Source organism: Anas acuta, chromosome 1 (genome assembly GCF_963932015.1).
Source record: "Anas acuta chromosome 1, bAnaAcu1.1, whole genome shotgun sequence".
In the NCBI taxonomy this organism is placed as follows: domain Eukaryota; kingdom Metazoa; phylum Chordata; class Aves; order Anseriformes; family Anatidae; genus Anas; species Anas acuta.
In genome coordinates this window covers 127,589,484-127,613,082 of record NC_088979.1, presented here as the reverse complement: position 1 = coordinate 127,613,082, position 23,599 = coordinate 127,589,484, and the positions used below count along the sequence as shown (strand labels likewise).

The 23,599-nt window shown below is 40.8% G+C and overlaps 1 protein-coding gene across 1 annotated transcript; it reads right to left on the bottom strand.

The window, feature by feature from the left end:
- Window positions 1–1,304: 1,304 nt before the first annotated feature.
- On the bottom strand, window positions 1,305–21,211 carry CD9 (CD9 molecule). Its single transcript, XM_068654448.1, has 8 exons — window positions 21,021–21,211; window positions 10,974–11,076; window positions 7,985–8,082; window positions 6,715–6,789; window positions 5,187–5,279; window positions 4,516–4,605; window positions 2,360–2,443; window positions 1,305–1,649 (listed from the first exon to the last, which is right to left on the bottom strand). The coding sequence occupies exons 1-8, from the start codon at window positions 21,084–21,086 to the stop codon at window positions 1,584–1,586; spliced, it is 675 nt and encodes a 224-aa protein (XP_068510549.1). The 5' UTR covers window positions 21,087–21,211; the 3' UTR covers window positions 1,305–1,583.
- Window positions 21,212–23,599: the final 2,388 nt, after the last annotated feature.

Here is a 23,599-nt window from a genome sequence, read left to right as displayed (position 1 = left end):
TATTAAATAGAATAGTACAAAACATTACAGAGGAAAGCTGTATGACATGCCACCTAAGTCCTTAGACAACTGCAACACAAAGGTAAGACATCCAAGCATTAGTCTATAGCTACAGTCAGACCGCAACCCTCCACAGTCCTAACATCTCACGGTAAATGAGTTTCCTTACCAGTGAAATGTGGGAACTACCAGGAATTTTATGAAGGACAAAGATCATGAACTCCTAGGAATGTAGCTGAAGTTTTACATGACAGGAACATAGAATACAGGTATAGACCTTACCAGCAAGTTGTGCTGAGGTTTGTAGGCAGTCCCCATCAGGAGATGTTTTAAAGAAAACATTTTTAAAGGCCATTTAGGATTGGAATTACAGGGAAAAAAAGGCAATTCTTTAGCTAGGGTTTCCAAAATAACATCTGCTCCCTCCCACATCTACTTTTAGACTGAAACAGGATAGCCACAGTTCTAGTTGCTGCTGTGAGCAGTGACTGCAGAGCAGTACACTGACTTCTAATACAACTTTTGCTCCCTCCCTCCCCACTTGGAAGTTTAAGATTTGGCACACATTCTGTAAGCCCTTGAGACTGTACTTTGCAGGCTTTAGAGAGACAAAGCACAAAGCCAGCTAACTAAGAAAAATCCTATGAGCACACATTGCAGGAATCTGCCTTGTCAAGAGACTGAGGCCACATCAGATGCCCAAGTCATATCAGCACACAGGCTGATATAAGAAAGCCCACCTGGCTCCAGGGGAAAGCCCAGCCTGTTTGCATCAGGGTACCACTGCCTGCATATCACCAGTGTGACAGTCATCCTTTACCATCCTGTGTGAAGATGAGGGTAAAAAAAAGTTACATCAGTAATATTGTGTGTGTATATATATATATAGTGTATATACTATATATATTTATAGTGTATATATATATATACACACACACACATATATATAATAGAAAGGAGGAATTGTATGCAGTGATAGAATATGAATAGTTATCTTCGCATTCTTTGGAATCTTCTTTAAATAAGGCATTGATATCAGAATTATTTCCCGTGTTATGCTAAAACCCCAGTGATTGAACACACACGTTATGCAAGTTCAAATTCATCCTACACATCAAACAGTATGATTAATAGACATAGAATCACAGACTGGTTTGGGTTGGAAGGGATTTCAGAAGTCATTTAGTCCCAGCACCCCCCCGTCATAAACAGGGACACTTTCCACTTAGGTTACTCATAGCCCCTTCCAACCTGGATTTGTACACTTGCAGGAGTGGAGCATCAACAACTCTCCCCCACAAACATACAATACATCTTACTCTTTATTAAGTATCAAATTGTCTCAAACATAAATTACATCCAAATTACATAAGTTTCAAGAAAGTAAGATATTTTATGTACAATATTTGTCTTGAGTCAGATATACCTTTATCATTTTAACCTATAGCATAAAAAGCAAACCTACATCAGTACCAAATAAAGCATTAAAAAGGTAACAAATATATAACTTTTTAGAAATGCTTTGAGAACGCTAGAGTTAATGACGAAGATTTTATAGTGCAGGGGTCTTGGATTTCTAGCTCTTAGACCATTTCTCTGTTTCTGCGGATAGCACAGCAAAGAACCATACTGAATATCATGCCGAAAATCTGTAAAGAAAACAAATTCATTAAGAATTGTGGGGGAACATTTTAATCAAAATGTAGACAAGCATAGCTGCATAGCCTGTCTTCCCTGTTTAAAGAGCAAGTTAAAATTTTATTCTGCAGTTCATGTCCCTGCCCCTCCTTTCCCTTACATCCCAAAGTTTCAGTCCATTCTCACCAATCCCCTTCCACCTAAGGGCTTCAAAATAGAATAAAGCTAAGTACTGTTGTAGTCTCTTTAGAAATCTTCAACATACTTTCCTGCATCTATAGCATATTTCCTCCAGAGAAGTCAAACAAAGTGCAAGTTTTCTTACAGCACAGTTATTTCACACCTCTAGCAGAGTCTCCAGTTAGAAAGGAAAAACAAAAAAGAATCCCTGAGAGACAACCAGGATTAAGATTTGTCTGGTAACATGACAAATATATCTTCACCTTCCATACACCACCCTCACTTAATACAACTTTGCCACTGCTAAAGCTACAAGGAGGAAGATCCAAATCCAAAGCAGAAGTAGTGAAGTCCCAGACATGCCCCACCTGCTGAGCTGCCTCAAAGCCATGAGACACACACCCTTATCTTGCCAGTACTTGTCATTAGTGGAATGGGCTTAGACTGCATCGTCAGGCATTGTTCAATAGACTTGTGGTACTGGTAGAGGTGGTATTAAGTACCCTTGGCCATGCAACTACCATTTAATCTCGGAACTCACCATTATAACAGCAATACCAAGGCCAACTGCTCCAATCACATTCAGTTTTGATTGAAAGACATCATCAATGGCTTTAGGACATGACTGAAGAGAAACAGAGTTCATTAGTTTTATATGTATGAAAGATGCATTTGTTTGCTTGTTTGTGTTCAAGTCTGCAGACTGATGCTACACCTCTGACCAAGTCTATCTGCATTAGAGATGAAGACTCATCTTTCAAAAGTAGTTTTGAACTGACCTGTATTTTCCACATCTTTATGGAGAGCCAGGGATGCTTCCAAAACAAAGTTACTAGAGAAATAGTAACCTTCTTTTAGAAATGAAACCCCTTAGATGTCCCTTGTCAACAGCTACAGTTTATCAGGTAGTTCAGGATCAATAATGGTTGTCCCAGAGCTGGCTTTTTACTAATGGCTGTCAGCATTTAAGCTGCTAAATTGCTCAGCTCTTCTCAAAAGAAATTTGAGGATGGTCTTGATACTTCCAGATACTGTAACTACAGACAGTTTATTCCACTAACAGACCACAGTGAGCTGCTGCAAACCACTTATTTGTTCCATATCTTTCTTGGAAGAAAGACTGATTTGAGTATTGAGGGGATATGCTAGCAAGAATGAATCACTTAAACCAGATCATCAATACAGTACTACTACCTAAGAAGTCATGCAGATAAGCCATGCTATTATATCCTTTCAATCTTAGAGTCTGTCTACTGTTTCTTCTACAGGTGGGACTAGGCCCAAAACACATTACAAGTTGAATTCAATAGATAGAGCTGAGACACACAGAGTAACAGCAAAACCTGCGTACTGCCTCAATTATACCCATATAGTCCAGCTCAAACCAGACAGGCTGTATGGATGAGACCAAAGATGCAGTCTAAACACAGACTGATATATTTCACTTGGTCAGACATTTGAGGGCAAAAAAGGACATCTGCAGGGAGGAAGACAGCAGAAGTGATGTGAAAAAAAAAAGTCAAGACACTAACTGACATCTCTGCATCTTAACCACCTCTGTTTCTGTGTTAGAACTGAAACAGGCTGCCTTGGAACATAAGGCAAGAGCACCAAACTATTTTTAAGAACCACAGAAAGAAGGTAGTAAGAACTATTAAAAATGCCTCCAGTGTATGTGGCATACAGGCACCTTTGCAGCAGTATTTCAACCATAAAATCTGATTCAGAGATTCTGTTTCAGAGCAACATATCCACACAAGCAGGCTACCAATGCATTACCCACCTCCCATTTCCAAAAGGGAACCTTCTTAATAAAATTTCAGATTTGTTCCTTCTTCATGTTCTCCTCGTCTCCAAGAGAAAGAGAAGAGCTCCAGTATAGTACCAGGATAGGAACAGCCTAGAGAACGGAGTTCTCCAGCATTTTATGGGAAGTTTTGATCTTACTGGGCACCACAGTATAAAAAGGACATGAAACTGTTGGAGAGTGTCCAGAGGAGGGCTACAAAGATGGTGAAAGGCCTGGAGGGGAAGACGTACGAGGAACGGCTGAGGGCACTGGGCCTGTTCAGCCTGGAGAAGAGGAGGCTGAGGGGAGACCTCATCGCAGTCTACAACTTCCTCGTAAGGGGGTGTCGAGAGGCAGGAGACCTTTTCTCCATTAACACCAGTGACAGGACCCGTGGGAACGGGGTTAAGCTGAGGCAGGGAAATTTAGGCTTGACATCAGGAGGGGGTTCTTCACAGAGAGGGTGGTTGCACACTGGAACAGGCTCCCCAGGGAAGTGGTCACTGCACCGAGCCTGACCGAATTTAAGAAGAGATTGGACTGTGCACTTGGTCACATGGTCTGAACTTTTGGGTAGACCTGTGCGGTGTCAAGAGTTGGACTTGATGATCCTTAAGGGTCCCTTCCAACTCAGGATATTCTATGATTCTATGATTCTACTTTGTCCATCATGCCCCTGAATTTATTGACAAGGGCTGCTCATTCTATGTGCAGATTCACACTGATTTCCTGCTGATCCTGTCTACTATAAGATTATGTTGTTTTCCCACAGGTGGATGTATCATGTAGATCCATCCTGATAGCTGCCTGTCAAGTGTGACATACCAATTCACTATGGACTGAAAGGTTTTATTCACAGACATTTCTCATTCTACTCATCTAGCATAGCTACTAAAGAATTGTATTACCGTTACAGTAAATGACTCAGCCAAGGTCTTCTTTGGACATGTATCCATGAACTGCTGCTCAAGACTTCCTGCAATACCACAACAATTCAGCTACAATAGAAAACAGGATAAGAACCAGGTTAAATAATCCTTATTTTTGTTCTGTACTTGGTAAAAGGAAGAAGTAGATTACATTAGATTTTATTACAGACCTTAAGCAAGTCTGCTTAGAAGTGCTGCCAATTTGACTGCTATAAACCTATTTTTAAAAGGTTTTATTGCATTAAAGGACAAGATTCTGAAAGTAAGAGCTAAATCTCATTAAATATATGCATGCACACATATCAGTGTTGGCGATGGCTTGTACTTAACAGATGCAAAGGTGGAATTCTTAAACATATGCAGCTATCCATACTATGGTGTCTTTAGATCAAGGCCACAGATTAGAGTTTCCCAGCTTGCTTTTAAGTTCATTTAGGAAAACCAGAACTAGTCCTATGTATTTCAAAGGTTCAAAGGGACAAAAAGGTATACTGAATTCACTAGTAGTATACAAAAATATTGTCCACAATTTGTTACTAATGCTTCTTTGGTCTCTTCTAGCCAGTAAGGTACTAGTTTTGTGCAGGACACTGGATGTGATAGAGAACAGTGTTAAATTGCATTAATTCCTAGTTTAACTATGTACTTACAGCAAAATGAAATGCTTTCAAGGTTTCCCTGGCAGCTGGTTGAGATCTCTTTTCATAGGTTTCCTTGTAGAAGTCCTTTAACTCTTCAATAACCTACGAGGTAAGAGTTGTATACTGTTACTGTTTTACCTTGATTAATAGTTATAGAAAACTTGTTTCAGATAAAGCAGTCATTAGAACTTCTACAACCTACAATACACATCCTTTTGACATATAGAAAGAGTGGAAATAGTCCATTTTGCACCTGGAACAAGTGAACCTAAGATCACCTTAAAAACCAGACCTGAACAGTTAAATTCTGCTTTCTCTTCCAAGCTATAAGCTCCTAAGAAGAGTGAGAAAACTGTCTTCACCCACTGGTTATGCAGAAGTATTTGTTTCCTACTTATTTCTGTAACCCAGAAGTCACTATATTCCTGTTGCATAATACAAACAACAAAACAACCCTGAACCTGATCAACAAGTACCCCCATATTTAGCATTCAGGCTTCTAGCTTGTTTCAAAAATAGAATTCAGTTTATTCCACACAGCATATCTGCAGGCAAAGTTTCAGTTGTTTCTGATGTTTAAGACTGTTACCAACAAAAAGAAGCCTAGAGACACATCTACATTACCAGAGCTTCCTGGGCATAGCAGGCCAGTTCTTCTATACCTATAAAGCTTTCCTCTCTACTAGCCAACAGCACCTCCTCCATCCACATCAGCCAGTTTTGTTTACACAACTCTAGTGAGGAGGGATAAAACCACTCCTACTCCTGAGGAACTGCTAGACCAGCAATAATCTGTTGGACTCTCAGCCTTACTGAAGGGTAAAAATGGCCTCATCCACAGGGTCTGTACCAAGAACCACCCACAGCTTACTGCCATGCAGTCAGGCAGTCCAGCACAGCAATGCAGTATTCAGAGCATGTCAACATGCACAAAAGACAATGAGATACTATGGACTCAAACCTGAGAAACACATAGACTTGTGAGGCAATAACACAAATCAAGTCACTGCTCAGATGCAGAAATATTCAGCTTTTAACTGCATTAGCCAGCTTTTCTCTACAAAAAAAGAAAGCTTCACCAATGGTCTACTTCACTTCACAGCTTAGACAAGTACTGCTTGAAGACACCTTTAAAAAGCAACAGCCCCTTAGATTCTGGCTTCACCACAGCCTCCTTTTTAAGTCTTAGTATTTACTTAGTTTCTCATATTATTTGGCTGGAATGAGTCTCTCATCTCCATTATCTAGTGATTTGTAGGAGATTTCACTAGGACTTGTACACTTTTCAGTAGACTTTTACATGCACACATGCCCATCAACTTTAAAGCCAAGTCAAAGGCCAGAATAAGTGTCAAGAAAATTACACTAGTTTGAGAGCTGCAGCTTCAGGAAAAGAAACCAACACATTTGTATTTAAAAATCATGTCACTGAAAGAGTCAAACTATCAGGTGTGTTCTTTCAAATAATGAACACCCATTTTGAGGTCTCAGACAAGAGTTGTTTTTTTTTTTTCCTAATTGTTTAAGAACAACCTACCTTTTCTTTATTTGCAAATCCCCAGATGGCAGCAGCAATTTCAAGGGCAAAAATCACAAACAGGAAGACAAAGAACTAGAAAAGAAAGACCGTGTAATTAGTCAAGGCCATCATACCACAAAACAGCAGACATAACACTAGGGACCAGACAAGTTTGCAAGTGTGTAAACCTTGTGGGAACTGTCACTCAACCAGTTTTCAGTTGATGGTTTGAAACAGTGGTAAAAACAGGGAATATTGTGATCAGTCAGTACTTCCTCCTTGCAGCGTCAGAAAGCCTGGCAATGTTTCCCAAGCAGAAATCCTGCTTTTTGATCAGTGTTAATTAAAACCAATCATCTGTTAGCTCAGACTTTGAAGTTGCACAGGTCACCCAGACACATCAACAGTTCACACTAATTCTTTTCTCCAGTTTGTCACCCTTATTGCTTTAGTATTCATTACTTAATACCCAGCATGCCACCAACTCCCTGAGAACTAATGGTCACTTCTGTTGTCTCCTATAAAAACAGAAATAAAAGCATCATCTCTGTGTTTAATTGACTACCAGGTCCAAAACACCCTAATCATTTAAAGGCACTTTGAAGAGAGGTTCAGAACTAAAACAAAGGGCTAGAGGCAGCATTTTGCAAGAAATATAAAGCTTCTTGCATGACACATAAAGGTTCTTTCATCAGCTATAGTAGTCTTTTATTAACAAAGTCTTCTGGTTATTTGGATGAGTAGCTCCACCAGAGGTACAGATGTGCCCGAACCCAATAAGCCACTGGCCCCTCCAGACCAAAAACAATAGGGCTGCTTTCCAACAACTGACTTGAAGAGCACTTGTCAATTAGAAAAGTCCATGCAGGGATTACAAACAGTAGAGGCTTGTTGTTTCAAGGATCCAGTACCCCAGTTCTTCTCTCAGATTTAAAGACAGTGTTCAGAATTCAGGACAAACTGTTAATAAATAGCACTAGTCTTACCAATATTTTTATTCTGCATTCACACATATTCCCAGTCTTCATGCTTTGAGTTAGTGAGATTTAGACGCTAAAGTCATCATGCTTTCAAATGTAACATACATATTTGGATTCAGTACCAGAAATGGGAAGTAAGTATCTTTATTTCGTATTTTAGCATTATGTAGGTGACCATGAGTTAAACCATTACGGAACCCAACCAACCAGCATCTGCTCCCTTTAACTATGCAGCCAACTGTGATGTTGGCTGCTCTTTTCTTTTCACACTTAAAATTTAACACTATTGTTTAAACACTTGCACTTACCAGGCCAAGCATACACTGTGATTCCTGCAATGCACCACAGCATCCCAAGAAGCCAACCAGCATCATCAGTGCACCAGCTCCAATTAAGATGTAAACTCCTAGAAGGAGAAAAAAGAAATGGGTATAAAAGCTAGTTGAGTCCTCAGCAGCAAGGGATAAGATTAGTTGCTCCACAAATAAACCTTGGCAAAAACTAGAGCTAAGTTTCTTTACTGAGGTGTTCCAAGCAAAAGACAGCTGTGCTTAATTGTCAAAGCAAGCATCTCAAAACTTGTGGGGAAACTATTGATAAATAAAAGCTTCAGCTTATGACAGTTGATGTGCACCACAGTTAGTTTCATAAGTCCTAGAAAATGGGCAAAATAATGCTACCTGAGCCAAACCATAAATACACATTTAAAAACTGACCCAGAAACAGAATTATACACTTATTTTCAGATGAAGTGTGTGCTGCAGTTAGTTGGAACTAATGATTTTATCAGTATTTGAGAATGCTTGATATCTACCAGCTCCAGGAGGACAGGTATCACAAGGCATCACAAAGACTTTAAATGCTTTCCTACCCTGCTTTTCCATCAAAAACACTGAATTATTTTGTCAGCCACAGTGGTGAAAACCTATGCTTCAACTACCTAATCCAACAACCTCTAACTACAAGTAATTCAGCATCTTCTGCCTTTAAGAAAGCATATACTTCTTTAAACCAAGTGGTTAAGTTTGAAGACCACTTTGACCAGAATTCATATGACAAATGTGATGGAGCACAGAGGGCAAACGCTTCTGGGCTAAAGGACTCCCTTATGCCAAAACATCTCCCCCTAATCTTGGGAACTACCAGCTAAGGAATGAATTATAGATGCTCAGCCACTAAATGCAGCAAGAGGTAGCTAGGAAATCATAAGTTACAAAGGATGGCAGACAAGTATCATTGGAGTGGTGAAATATGATATGAAAAAGAGTATCAGCACAAAGCATTCCTTTTGAATATAAATTAGTATACATAATACTGTGAGAGTTTGACAATAGCATGTATGTTCCTTTTGAGAAATGAAGGGATACAGCTGTGGTTTTGGGTAGCTTGACACTTTTATCAATACAGATAAAAAGTTCTGGTCCCTAGAGACCTAACCAATATTACTTAAAGTTATACTTAAGCATTTGCAAGTTCTATTTTCTAGATGCACACTAACAAATATTAACTGCCAAAATAAACATCTACTTAATTAAGCATATATAGCTGAATATTCCTGACATTCCTTATCAGCAGGAAATTCTGACATTCATTTCTTTACCCCAATTGAAGCTTTGTCCATCATGGGAAGAAAAAAGTCCACCAGAACCTCTTATTTAAAAGTTTATTTTCAGTAGTATAGATCACTTTAGAGGTAATTGACAGATTCTTTTAACGTACCATTGAAAACAGCAGCTCTTAATTAGTCCCATAAGATGTCAAACAAATAATTCCTATTAAACTTTTTAAGAACTCAATCTAACTTAGAGTTTAAGTAGTTTTGTTTCGCTATTTTGCTGCATGCAGCCAATGGCTTAAATATTACATCATAAAACTTTTACACATTTTATGAGGTAAATGAGTTGTTTTAGACTACCCCAAATTAGACTGGTTAAATATTCTGTTCAACTGCTAAGTTTAGATTTGTTCCTTTCCCAAGGTCCCATTAAAAGCATCTGGAAACCTCCTTGGCAGCTGCAAGAACAACCCAGCTTATAACCATGTCAGCATATCAACAGCTAAATACAAGCTTTCTTATAGATGAAGAATCTGCATGCTTGGGGACTGCACAGACTTCATGTAAAAGCATCTTGATATTCCCAACTATGGCCCCTAAAAAAGCCTTTACTCTGATTCCAAACAGTACGCTTAGTAGGCACAGGCTACTCTGGTATCCAAAAAGGACAGTATGAATTGCACCTATCAGGATGACTTACACTGTTTTTACTGACCCCTTAGACATTTGTTTGGATGCTGGAACAGCTCAAGTAACTCACCACAAGAAAACTTACTTGGCAACAGAAAGACTGACCTTAACCATGCTGGGGATGGCTGCTTAATGACGCAGCACAGGACACAGCAAGTCCACATGCTACAGTGATATGAAATATGTATAATGAACGCTCAAGTCTAAGGTGGCAGATGTGTGTGAGAAAGGTAAATATTTTATTTCTCCGTTCCCAAATGTTGGAAGTCTTCAAGCTCAGCTATTGTTTCAAAGGAGTTTGAGCCCTCCACAGATGATTACCAAAGGAACATGTTCCTCTGCTCAAGCCCAACAGTGGGAGTAGAGATCAAAATCTTTCAGTTAAGAGTTCCTAAGCAAGTCAGATTTTAAGACATTAGAATTAATAAACTAAAACCATGCATCTCTATCACCTAGATAGCAATCAAGCCATCCTAGCTTGCAAAAAGCCTTGACTAAGATCTTTTAAGACCTGAAAATATTGAGGAGTAACTTCTACCTGGCCTATGTAAAACAGTGATCTAGGTTGACTGTAACTGTTGTTCATATAGACTAAGATATTGGACATCCTTCTGAATACAAATTAGTATACATAGTACTGTAAGAGTTTGACAATAGTATGTTCCTTTTGAGAAATGAAGGGATACAGCTGTGGTTTTGGGTAGCTTAGGTTAGTCAATTCAGAAAAAAAAATAGTTATTCATGTCACTAATTTTATTTTAGAGTGAAATTTTGCTGACTCACATCTGCACAAAGCATCAGGAAGATACATTCGCCATGTTTACCAGGAGTCCCTGGTGCCCACTAACAACACTTACAGAGGCAGCCAGCCCAAGAGACACTACCGCTCTTCGCATTAGAGCTCAGAGCACCAGCCAAGGGGAGCTGTTCTCAGCCTGACTGAGGCTGAGGACTATTTTTTCCTGTAGCTTTGAATAAAGGCTTATAAGTAACTAGGGACTCCAGGAACAAACGAGTAACCTATCCCACTGTGTTCTCATCTCACACCTTACCTGTATAAAATGTTGTGTTGTTGGATTCCAGTTCGAAGATGCTTTTAGTCTGTGAATCAAACCGAAGCCATAGTCCAATTGCAAGAACTGCTGTTCCTGCAAGCTGTAAGAACAAATAAAGCCTTGTTAAATAATACCAATTAATATATTCACCCCTGCATTAACAGCAGCATCAGAAGTAATCACAGGATGCAGCTCTTATTTAATATGCTGGTTTTCTGTCACCAGCTTGAAGATAGGTATACCAGAACAAGAATAAAATCAATTCCTGACGTGAGGCATCTTGTTGACATATCTGCTTACATATTAGAACTATAACACAGGAGAACAATGCCATGTTTGTTTTTAACTGAAAGTCCTCTAGGTTTACAAAACTGCCAAGTGTCAGATTTTCCACTGCTGTCTCCACCCATGGTTTTGTTCTGGGTGACTGTACCAACACTGTGGCTTAGTGATCTTATATCCTCACTATGAAGGACAGGTATAATGCAAGGAAAAGCACCTTGTGATTTTTAAGGTCAGCTAAAAGTTTTAGCACATTAAACAGCCTTATGAGACAGTACAGTATACTGCAGTCCTGAGTTTAGAAAGAACATTCTCACTTGCAAAGCAGGAGCAAACTAATATGCTAAATAACCACACTGACAAGAAGCAGAAAATAAAGGCTGCTACAATAGCAACATTGCTGTGTGCTGAGCCAGAACAATATAATTAAGTTTTAGATAATATTTAGGTTTTAATATATTGTCTTCGCCTGTGTGCCTCCAGGTTCCTTTTGACATAGGTGCTCGTGTTTGTGTCAAGTTTATAAATAAAGTAGCTTCTGGATGAAACATCTGGCTGAAGGCATCACAGAAGTGTTGCAAGAAATAGGGAATTGCACTTGTGCGGCAAATGCTGCCAGTTTGTTTTGGAAAGACCAAGAAGCCTGACCTTACATGCTCTAAGAAAGCAAGCTGAGGTTTTCTTCTGTGGAAAAAAATGAAAACACACACACAAAAAAACCAACACCAGAACGGGACAAACTAGGAAATTAGACTGTTTTCCACCTCTTGCTTCTTTCATTTGAACACCATTTAACTAACAGAAGTTCAAGACAAATATCATGCATATAGCAAGAAATATAATTTTACAAGAAGCAGTAAACTTGAAGCTTAGGAAGTCCAGAACTGTTGGACTAATCATGCATGAAAAGCCTTATCTTTAAGAAGTTCCTTCTAGAAGTCAACAACATTATTTATCTCCAAGAAACTGGGAAGTGTTTACTTTAAAATGCCAGTTTTCAGCAAGAATATGGGAAGAATTCCCACAGAAGGCTTAGACACCACATCTAACCCCTGGCCCTGTGCTCTCCCCTAAGGGAGAGCAAGAGCCCTTTCTGCATACTGCAGGAATATTTGCATTTACTGAAGGCAGGCACACCTTTGTTGCCTATAACTATCTTTTCTCACCTTCTAAACCTCCAAAAATCTTGGAAGATCAATACAGGACAAAGGATCAAGTTAAGCAAGGGTTTAAGGGAAGATGCCCCCCTTGTAGCTTCTCAGCAGGAAGTACCCTAACTAAAGTCTTCAAGGGCTCAGGTATTAGCAAGGAAAAGTGAGAGGGTCAACTCACAGAGGAAGCCAACCCTGCTGGAAAAACGAGCACTACTTGTACAGCAGGCACCTGCGTGCCAAGCCAGCCCCAAAGAGGAGCTGCAGGGTTGAAGCTGGGAAAGAGATGAAGCGATACATAATGCATAAGTAGCCAAACCCAAACAGAGGTTTCCAGACCTATGCAAAGGACACTGTTACTGTCTTGTATGCGTAGGCACAGGCTTACTCACAAAGTACACGGCAAGAACAAAGCCTGCACAACTCCCTTGTTAGAAATATGCTGACAAAATAATTTAAATTATGCTGAAGAACCTTGATGTAGTACCCAGTATGTTGTAACAATGTACTATCTCAATTTATCATGCTGTAGCACCGCCTCATGGGAAAGGAGAGGTACAAGAAGGGGACTGGCAGGGAGAGGAGTTGCTGCTCCAGCATCACCTGGAAAAAAGCCTTTACAATCTCATCTCACTTCACTACTTTACTTCAAACACCAGGAGGGCTTGGTGATGGAAAACACTTATCATGCATTTCTAACTTACCTTCAAACCACACAGTATTTAATACTCTGCTAAAGCCCTACTCTCTGTGGTCATTTAAAAGCCTTCAGCTTTTATAGGCATCTGGATCTGGAGCATCAGAAGAAACCTGCAGCTTCTTCTTGCTTTAAGAACCCCTGAATTTCAGAGCCAAGAGCCTAAGCATGCTTGGTTGCATGCATCTAGATATTTCTGCTGTTTGACAAGCCTCAGTGTTCAATCAGGGAGCTGAAGAGCTGTGCTGCAAATGGTACAGAGCACAGCAAGAAAGATTTTGTACAACTAAAGCCAGTGTTTGTACCCCAGCAGATCTTTAGAGGCCAGACTATGCAGACTGTGGTAAAACTATGAAACAGTACACTATGTAGATAATCTTACAAGTCCAAGCAAAGCAGAAGGTTGTGTTAATGATCTTTCAGATAAAAAAACTGGTTGGTTAACATTAGGAAGACCTAGCATACTTGATATGGCTCCTTTCAAAGTACAACCTTAACATGCACACACCCACACAACCACCATAAAGTTCATTGTGGTGTTTTCTCCTTTGGAATGTGGCCATCCAGTGAAAGAAAACAGTGTGATCACAGAGAAGCAAGGGATTTACAATTGGATAACTGAATAGTAATAATGCTTGATGTTAGCAAACTACTCCATAGCACTAAAACTCCTATGTTTAAAAAAACACACTCCTTTTCACAGTACCCTAAAAATTCAGCTCCCTCTTGCAAAAAAGAAAAGTGACTTTTTGCTAGTTTCTTGAGGAAAGCAGACTTGTGTTTAATACTTGTGTTCATACTACCCATGATGACCACTGAACTAAAAATAGAAATTCTAAAGCTGAAGGTAAGAAAGTAATTCAAGACTTCACATTTTCAACAAAATACTAGAGTAAGGAGAGATTTGGGAACTAACTGAGTCTCAGAGGAAGAGACAAGAACAGCCCCATTTGCACACCTTGCTGGCAGAAGCAGCAGCTCAGGCTGCTCCAGCTCACTAGCATGCAAATGCACAACTTTTCTGTTCCCTGATGCTACTTCGGCAGCTTCCAATAGCAGTGGTGATAGTTTTAGTAGCTGTGTTTTTCCTCCCTGGTAAAGGGGTTCAAGCTCCCTGCCCAGCTTGCTTGGAAGCAGAGGCACTGGTGGCAGCAGCAGATCTGCTCCAGACGTTTTTTCATTCCAAGTGTTTTCCCAATTTAACAGACCAGTGTTCTGCATTGTCATAGGAGTTAAGTAATACCGGATATTTCTAAGTAGAAATATCTTGTACTGAAACAAATTTAACAAAGAATAAAACTGTCTCTTCCTGAAGCTAGCCACTCTATATATGCATAAGACCTACAAAACTAAAACCAACTGTTTTTCTGTGCTTATGAAATATATTGGAAAAATTTTGTAGTAACAAGTAATGGCAAGGGAACTCAGGAGACAACTTCTACCAGTCTGACCAAAATTTGTAGTTGAAGGGATACTATTCACTTACTGTATTGGAAAAAAGTTTGTGGCAGCAGTACTCCCGTAATAGCATTTCCTGGCACAGGTATAATACAGACATCCCTCCTCAAGCTAGCTATGCTCCCCTTGTTTTTCCATAACCACTACTGAGCATCTTAGGACTCCCAGCTCATTTCTCCTTGACCCATGTCTGTTTTACAGCCACAAAGGACATATGCTAAACAAGGATAAAAATCCCTGGTTATTCCTCCTCTAGTCCTATGGAGGCATCTTGTAATTTTTGGAATCATATACAAACACATCTCCGTTGCTTCAAATGCTCTGCTCCTGAATGCATCCCTTTGGCTGCTGCAACAGGAAAAAAGTAGCCTTTTCAATCTTTTCAAATACAGCCCTACACCTCTTCTAGCAGATCTGTGTGCAGCATTTCTCCCACCCATGCAGTCTTAAACTTACAAGCGCCTTCCAAGTCAGCCATTCCCACTAAGGGCCTGCTTAATTAAGAGTATATCATGGCATTTATCTTCAACACTAGGCTTCCAAAAGATAGCTGACAAAGGATCTGTACCACAGCAGAAGACAGTTACTCTGCAATTGAGATGAGAAACAGCTTCTACCTCCAGAACAGATCGGCTATACAGGATTTTCTGCCTTCTTCTTTCCACCATACTTTAGTTAGCTTCAGCATCAATTTGTAGTGCCAAGTCACTGGGGAAACTATTAAGCAATTTCTGTCAGAACTTTTTTGCAAAACTACCTGAGGTTTCACAGATAGTCTCCTAGCTTTTGCAGGGAGTCATTAGGTTTCATGATATTGGTGTAAAAACACATTAAAAGTTACCACATGAGCTGTTCAGGCTAGAAATTTCTACTTTTAACAACATATCCCACGATATAGCAGTGTCAGCACACAATGATGCTACTTTGGGAACCTGGCAAGCTTGTTTTAGATTTACCCACTCTTTTGCAAGGGCAATTTTGTTCAGTCCCTTCTAAACTTGTCACCTTGAAAAAGCATGATCCCCTCAGTCACCCACATGCTGCAGACACCTCACAGATGATCACCTTTCCACACATAGAACCTGCTCTCAAGGGGCTAAAGGTCCAAGCCCAAGCAGTTAGCAAGTCCTGACAGCTGGCTATTAAAGCCTAGACTTGAGGCCCCATAGGAAGTACTCCCCAGGTTACTATCACCTCTTCCTCTACATCCACAGCACAGAGGCAGGGACAGGAAAGAAATGAAATTCTCAAGGAAATCTTTAAGTATGGATTGAAGCCCATAAAAAAAAAAAGACAATTTTGTACAGAAAACTCTAGTTTGTTCTATGTTAGCACAAAGGCCAAGCCTATAGACAACTTGCATTAAGTTCATGGCACTACCTCTAGCAGAAGGTAAATCTGCATGTGGAAATACAACATTTAAAAACCAAGGTTGTTCTCAGTGTTGTCAGCTCAGCATGGCATATCACAGAAGACTAAAGGTTTTATTGACATAAAAAGGTATGTCAGGCCTCTACATGACTGTTCTTTATGTAGGTTTTACCCAGAGTATGCTAGGAGTACACTGAAAAAGCCATCATCTTCTCTTTACATCAGAGAATACCTTACAGCTAAAAATTAATTCAGATCTTCCTCTGCATAAAAGACAACCTCACGATGAGGAAACCTTAGGTTTCCATGAGGAAAGAACCTCAACATGGAAGAGAGCATATGAACAGGACCAGGAGCATAACTTTTGCAGAACACATATGCAAAGAAATTGAGAGCATTAGAGGGCACTACAAGGAGTAATGAAGTGCTTGTTTCTGTCCTGTTACCTGCTGGTGCCATCTAAATGAAGACCCATAAATGGTAAAAACAGATTAGGTACAATGTTACTCTAAATCCATAATTACAACATTGGTGTTATCCACAAGAAAATACTTTCAAATTTCTGAAAAACACCCGAACTTTCCCAACAGACATGCAATGAGTGCTAACAGTTATATAAGATGCTTCAGCTATTTCGAAACTTTGACGGGGGAGGGAATAGGTTGGAAAGGAAGTATTTTCTTTCTGCTTAAGCTGGTCTCAAGAATGCTGTGGGCTAAATTGATGTCACAACATTTATTGCAATAAAATGGTGCTCCAGTACAGTAGGAGCAGCATTACAGAATTCCTGAGCCACAGCCAAGACCAAGGCCCATTTCATACAAGTTCCTATTCAGAAGGAAGTCTACTGTACTCACGATTTAAATTGCAAATAGGAGCTGGGACTGCTAGAACTACAAATACAAGTGGCTGACTTCTGAACCCAACATCCTCTAGCTCCATTCCTGACTTCACAAGAATTTTGCCTGAGTTAAAATCCTTTAAGCTGAACCAAAGCAGCATTTGGTTCATGCACTGCAGTCAGCGGCTAATCAGTTGATTACAGAAAACAAAAGCAATAGAAGTTCATTTTGCATGTCTATATATGCACACAAACATGTGTATGTGTATATTTCTGTCTAGCCAGCAAGTTGCCTTCTCTACTTGAAGAGAAAATATCCTCCAAGGAAATCAGAGCATTGAACTGGCTGTTCCAGGTGCAATATAAATAGCCAAGATTATATACCAGAGCAAAGTCACACATCTTCAAGTTAAAAGAAGAGACCTCTAGGCCTGATCTAACTACTCTTGCTTTAGCAGGAACTCCCATAGGCAGATACTTGTTAAGAAAAGACAAAACACACTCTGAAGGTCTCAGATTGTAGAGTCTGGACAGGATGGTTGCCTGATAACATGAAGGAGCAAGAAGGTAATTCCTTGCAAAGACTCAGCATGAACTCTGACCATACACTACAGCACTTCCTTGGTTATAATACATTAAGTTGTAAACATTAACAGCAGACTTCTTTGTATTTCAGAAAATTCACTAGGGAAAACTGGCATTAAGTTTAATGATGCAAGTCCTGAATTTTAATCATCAGAAGCAAGTTAGCAGGAGACAGAGGCACATGGTTGGTATATGCAGCCATGTCAGGAGCTCACACAACACAAAGCTGCTTGGAACAGCCTCCAGTTTTGTTAGGAAGAGACTTTGTCATCAAGCCTGAGTAAACCCAGTGAGCTCAGCTGGAAGTGCTAACTCATTACACAATTCAAGGTAATCAAGCACATGCTCACACCAAGGTTATTCAAAACCAGCTTCAGTGAGAAAACTGCACCATTCAGTTTAAGGCACATCATGGGATATTTCCATTGTTTTCTTGCCCAACTCAAGCTGTGATGGCAGAAAATCTTTACATCGGGTCTTTATAAAACCTTTATGAGACCACACACCTCCCTTCCCCACCCCAACTCAAACAACAAACTTTCAGAAGACTTGAACTAGTGTGGCTTTGATTACACATAGGACCGAAGATGACACAGCCAGCACACATAATATTATGACAGAATAACAGCATGCAAGCACACTGGCCATAATAAAAACAAGGGAAGTAAAAAGAAAAGCTAACAGTCTTATTATGCTTATAACCTAGCTCAGCATCCTGTGGATAGCCTCTTTGGGAAGGGTATCGGAACAGGGCAGAGCAGGCAGTGGAATTTTCCAGGACTAACCTCCCAATTTATGTGTCAAACATGTACAGGCTATGCAAAAATGCAGACAGTACCTTTGGAGATGAAAAATGAACTGAAGGCTTGAACCACTAGCCCACAACATCTGCTACATAGAAAGTAGCATCTACTGTACAGACAGGCACATCTCTTCCCCTGAAGCTTTCTCTTTTCAGAGTCTGAACCCCCTTAGCTCTTGCTCGCTGTCTTTCAATACAGCTATGCCCTACTCAGTGCTCAGCCAGTTGTGAACCTACAAGTCTCTAGCATGTGTCATTTACCCCACCTCCCCCCACTCTTTTCAGGTTGAAGAACCTTAATTCACTTAATGCTTTCTGACAGCAGAAACCCTCCTTTTCCTTTCCCGAGTATTACCAACCTTCCACTATGTTCCTTCCAAGGTAGGCAGAAGACCAGAGCAGCACACAGTAGCTTTTCATGAAACTACTGGAAACCCTTTTCTTCCAGCACTTCACCCCTGTGACAGTGGTTGCCTCTGAGCCCACCAATTTATAATCCTGGGCTGTTTCCTGATCCTGTACACATTACTTGATATCTGCCTGCAGTGCATGTCACATACTGCTTCGTCACATCGCCTTTTCAATTCCTCCTGCTACACTAGCATGCGCTCATCTTTATTGTCCTGAATGCTAGCCTAGCACTAAAGTGTTACCTCACATACTATCCAGTTTAGATAAGAACGTATTGACTACCATGTAGTTCGTGCATGGGAACTTTGCCGGTTCTCTCCACTGCAAGAGACCTCTTTGCACCTGCCCTCATCTTGTCCCTGCCTCTGCTCAGGGAGGGGCTTTATACCTGCCAGGACCTTAGTCCAGGACTGCTTAGCTCCCCCAAGAACCCTTATTCTTCTAGGAGACAAAGTAAACTAACACTAATGAGCACTCACTCCTCCTCCTACATAGGTTCAGGCTTTTGAAGGCTTCAAAGCTACCTTGATTCTTCATTCCCCTTACAGTAGACATTCTCTTTCTTCCAGTGTCACATTATCTCCATCTGTACAACAACTTCGTTTTAATAGAATCTTCTCCTCTGCCTGTTCCAGAGGCATCACATATGCCACTCAACATCCTCCAGAAAAAATAAAATAAAAACCAAGAGCATCAAGTTTGCTGCACCCAGTTCCCTGGCCCAGAGATGGGTGGCAAACAAGATGTTTTTATCTAAGCACAGCGCATTGATAGTTATGAAGTAACTGAAGTGTAACCCCAGCAAGCTTTTAAACCAGCATTTTTTCTTGTTGCTTCACAAGCTTTTCATCAAGAGGTCAGTTCAAATTTGTGAGGGATTTGGAGTCACAGACAGGTTGTTACATAGAACATTCCTAAGTCTTCCCCAAACACACTTAGCAAAATAAAAACTTGCAGAACTTCACTCCTAGCACACTTCCATACCCAGACCAACTATGGTATTTAAGGACTCTGGTACGCCTCCTAGTCCTAGTGTCTAGAAGTAGGGTATATTAGTTGAGTTTGCTTTGGTAAGTTATTACTAAATCTTACTTTTAAGTTATCGTATTACATTTTTTTATTTGAACTGCCAGCATTTATGAACTTACTGTCTTTCTTTGGACATAGCTTCAACTGACTTTCCCTTTTTTTTGGTTTTAATAACCTCCCATACCCAGTTATTTTGCTCTTCCTGCTTCTTCTTACCCTCTTTCAAGTCTCTTATGAAGGCAGATACGTCACCTAATATGACTACTGTAAATACTTGCATATTTGTTGCAGACTATTTATATTCCTCACTTCTGCTTTTGAGGCAAATTATTTTAAAAATAAATATATAAACTTGATCACAGCTTCATGCAACCTTTTATTTTCTGCTGGTCCAGGAGGTACACTGGCTCTGACTATATCATTGTAACCACTGCCAAGTACCTCTTAGACAATAACATCCATATTAATATTGTATTTGAACTCCCCCCCCCGGGCTGTTTTAGTGGGGTACAAATACCTATAGTGAGCCCTAAGAGCCAAGGACTACTACAGCTGGCTTACAAGCAGCCATATCCACAGCAGGCACCAGCTGTTTACATTTACTGCCTACTGATGCAAGCAGCCACTTGGAGAAGCAGCAGCATTAGTCTCCATTAACTACTCTCTTACGAGGAGAAAGAACATTAAAGGCAAACAACATTAAATTCAGACGTCCATGCTTCAACTTCTTGAGAAGCAGTCCTAACTTCTGTGTTATGCCACCCTTCCTGATCACACCTGGCAGACAAGAAACAGTTGCTCCAGTAACTGCACTGAAGACATGAATTTCACTCGTGGTGGTGTGCTCCTACAGGTTTAACAGTCTCAGGATTTTCTCAAAGAGGTGTTACCGATAAGACATGATGCGGACGACCCAGATTTAGCTGAGGGTTCCCCCAAGACAGGTTCATACACAAAACAACAAGGACTCCAAGCGCTAGTTTCCAAGGAATTAGTTCCACACCCTGTAACAGCCCGCACACCAAAACAGTCTCCAGAAGCGCAACTGGCAGTAAAAGTTTCCACACAAGCGTGGTAATAAAAAAAATAAAAAATAAAAAAAATAAACAACACAAAAACAAACAAACAAAAAACCTGCCTTTACATCGAGCACCCCCCCACACACACACACGCATTAACAGGCAGGGTACACAATGGTTCCAGAACAACTAAACGAACAAAAAATAAACCAAGAAAAAAATCGTATCAATCGTATATAAAAAAAGGCAATGAGATAACTACGAACCCTATCCAGGCTTTCTTGCCGACTGCATGGCGCGTTAAAGCTGCAGCAGGTCCCTCAGCCCCCCAGCTCCCGAGGAAGTGGGCAGAGGGTCCCGGGCAGCCCCTCCGCCCTGTCCCCCTGCGGCTCCCTTACCCAGAAAATGAAGTTGAAGCCGAAGAGCAAGTACTTGATACACTTGGTGCCTCCTTTGACGGGCATCCTGCGGGCGGGCGAGGGGACAGCGTGCGTGCGGAGGCCAGTCGGGGAGCAGCAAGGCCACCTTCTCCCAGCGCCACTCCTTAAATCCGCCTCTCCTCGCCTCCCCCAGGGGCTCTCCTCCCCCGGCAGCCCGGCCCCGACAGCCCGGCCCTTTCTCCTCCCCCTGCACAATGACTTGTCCCGGTGCCCTCCCTCCGCACCTGCCCCGTCCCCCCGCCTCGGGGCGCCCGTCAGGGATGCTCGGAGGGCTGGCGGTGTCACCGGGGGCTGTCGCCCAGCTGCGGGCCCCTCCCGGCTGCCCCCGTAGTCCCTGGGTAGTCCCTGCTGGCATGCTGCGAGCGAAAAAAGGAGTGGGGGCGTGCAGGACGGTGCTCTGCCGGCTCCGATGTGGGTTTGGTTTGTCCTCGGTGCCTCAGCCTGGTTTAGGTGGGTGGCGGTGTGAGCTCACGGCAGTTGAATCGCTTTCCTGGCGGCTGTGCAGTGCTGCAAGAGCACGGTTTGGAAAAAACAGGTGGGGTGTTGCTAACCAGCAGCTGAGCGTGGTGCCTGGTTGTGCGCCTACCCTCAGTTCACCCCGGTTGTTAAACAAAGCTTGTAACTTGCATCTCGCTGAGGAAGTTCCTGTCAATTTTACAAGGACGTTCAACACACCTTCTGAATCTTTTAGGAATGAAAACTGAGGTTTCATACCTTTTTTTATCCTTAATAGGACGTGATTAGAAATTCAGCAGTTACTGAGAGTCAAAAGAAAACCCAGGCAGAACAGAAAGCACAGAAAAGAGTTACTGAAATGCAAATAAAAACATGTTGGAGTTGTTGCCAAAATATATTATAGGATAGAGTACATTCCAGAGCTGATGTGCTAGAGGAGACATTGAATTGGGCAGCTGCTTCCCAGAGCAGGTTGCAAAATACTGATATGTTTCCACTAGAAAGCAAGATAGAAAAGTACAGCTAGGAAAAATTCAAAGATGATCGTGAGAGCACAAGCAGAGCCAAACCACGAGGCCTCTGTCAGTGCTGAACTGCTTGTAGGAGCAGAAAGAGACCATTCTGCTGCTTTTGATTTGGGGCCTCTGATGCAATGGGCCAGTAGCAGCTCATGGGCTGGACTCCTGGGAGCAGGGCGAATGGTGCTTAGCTCCATGCAAACTCTGCCCAAAGTGTATTGGTCTGTTATTTTAGTTGGCAAAGGGAACCAGAGGGATGGAGGCTAGCCACAGCAGTACAGATCCAGCAAGGCTGGAAGTAATAAATGTGTGCATGTCACTCTTGGGGTAACTGTCAGCTGGGCAGAGGACTGAGTGAAAGTACTGTCACTTTCTTGAGCTTTGATTGATTTTCTTGATGGCTTTATTTTATTTTTAACTTTGCCGTAAGAATCTATGTCAATGTCAGTAATATGACTTCCCTTACCTTTCTAACGTTAAGGATAAAAAATAGATTTAAAGCAAACAAAGAAACATATTATATATATATTAAAAAAAAATGGGTTAAGAAAAACCATGATAGTACAAAGCTTTTCAGGCTTATACTGTGTTAAAGCTGCTTCCATTAAAATTCATGGGTGGTAGCCTTTTGATCAAAGGCAGAAATGGACCTGATGGATCAAAGCCTCCTGTGAGTTTGTATTGATTTAAAGCTAAACTCTCCCTATTCATCCAGGGAATTTATTTATCAATGTGTGAAACTGAATTAAGCATTTTTAGTATTCTCAAGAATATGGAGTGAAAATAGTTAAAATTCGTGTTTATGTGACTTTCTTTCTTTCTTTCTTTCTTTCTTTCTTTCTTTCTTTCTTTCTTTCTTTCTTTCTTTCTTTCCTTCTTTCCTTCTTTCCTTCTTTCCTTCTTTCCTTCTTTCCTTCTTTCCTTCTTTCCTTCTTTCCTTCTTTCTTTCTTTCTTTCTTTCTTTTCATATGAAGGATAAGGAGACGGTATTCATCTTGCAGTCTTTGAGAGTCAGATGATCTGGTAGATGTGTCTCTTTTAACATAATCTGAGCTTCTCTGACTATTGGAATGAGACAGTAATCAACTGAATTTCTGCAGAATAGAAAACACTACCGGAAATTAACAAGTCTTGTAGAATTACATGAGAACAATTACTATTTTAAAACCTTGCATTTACATGGGATAGTAGGCCAAAATATTTTGCACCAAGTATTTATTATCTGCACTTAAAATCGTACTTGATGATTAAAGTGTTATTTTTCTCCTACTGCAACAGAGATGAACAAACTCAGAATACTGCTAAGAAGAAATCTTGGGTTTACCAGAAGCCTCTTAAAATTACCTTTCTAATAATCTTGGCAGGACTCTGATTTAGTTTTCATATACAGTCCTGAATTATTTTCTCCCATTTTACTTTGAAATGTCTTGTTCATGCCAGCATGGAAGAAGTGTTTTTTTGTCATGGAGAAATGTTTTCTCCTTAGACCACACTATCCAAAAGATAGGATCCATTGATTAGCAAGGTAAGGGGGAGAAAGGGTTCCTTTCCCAACTCTATAAA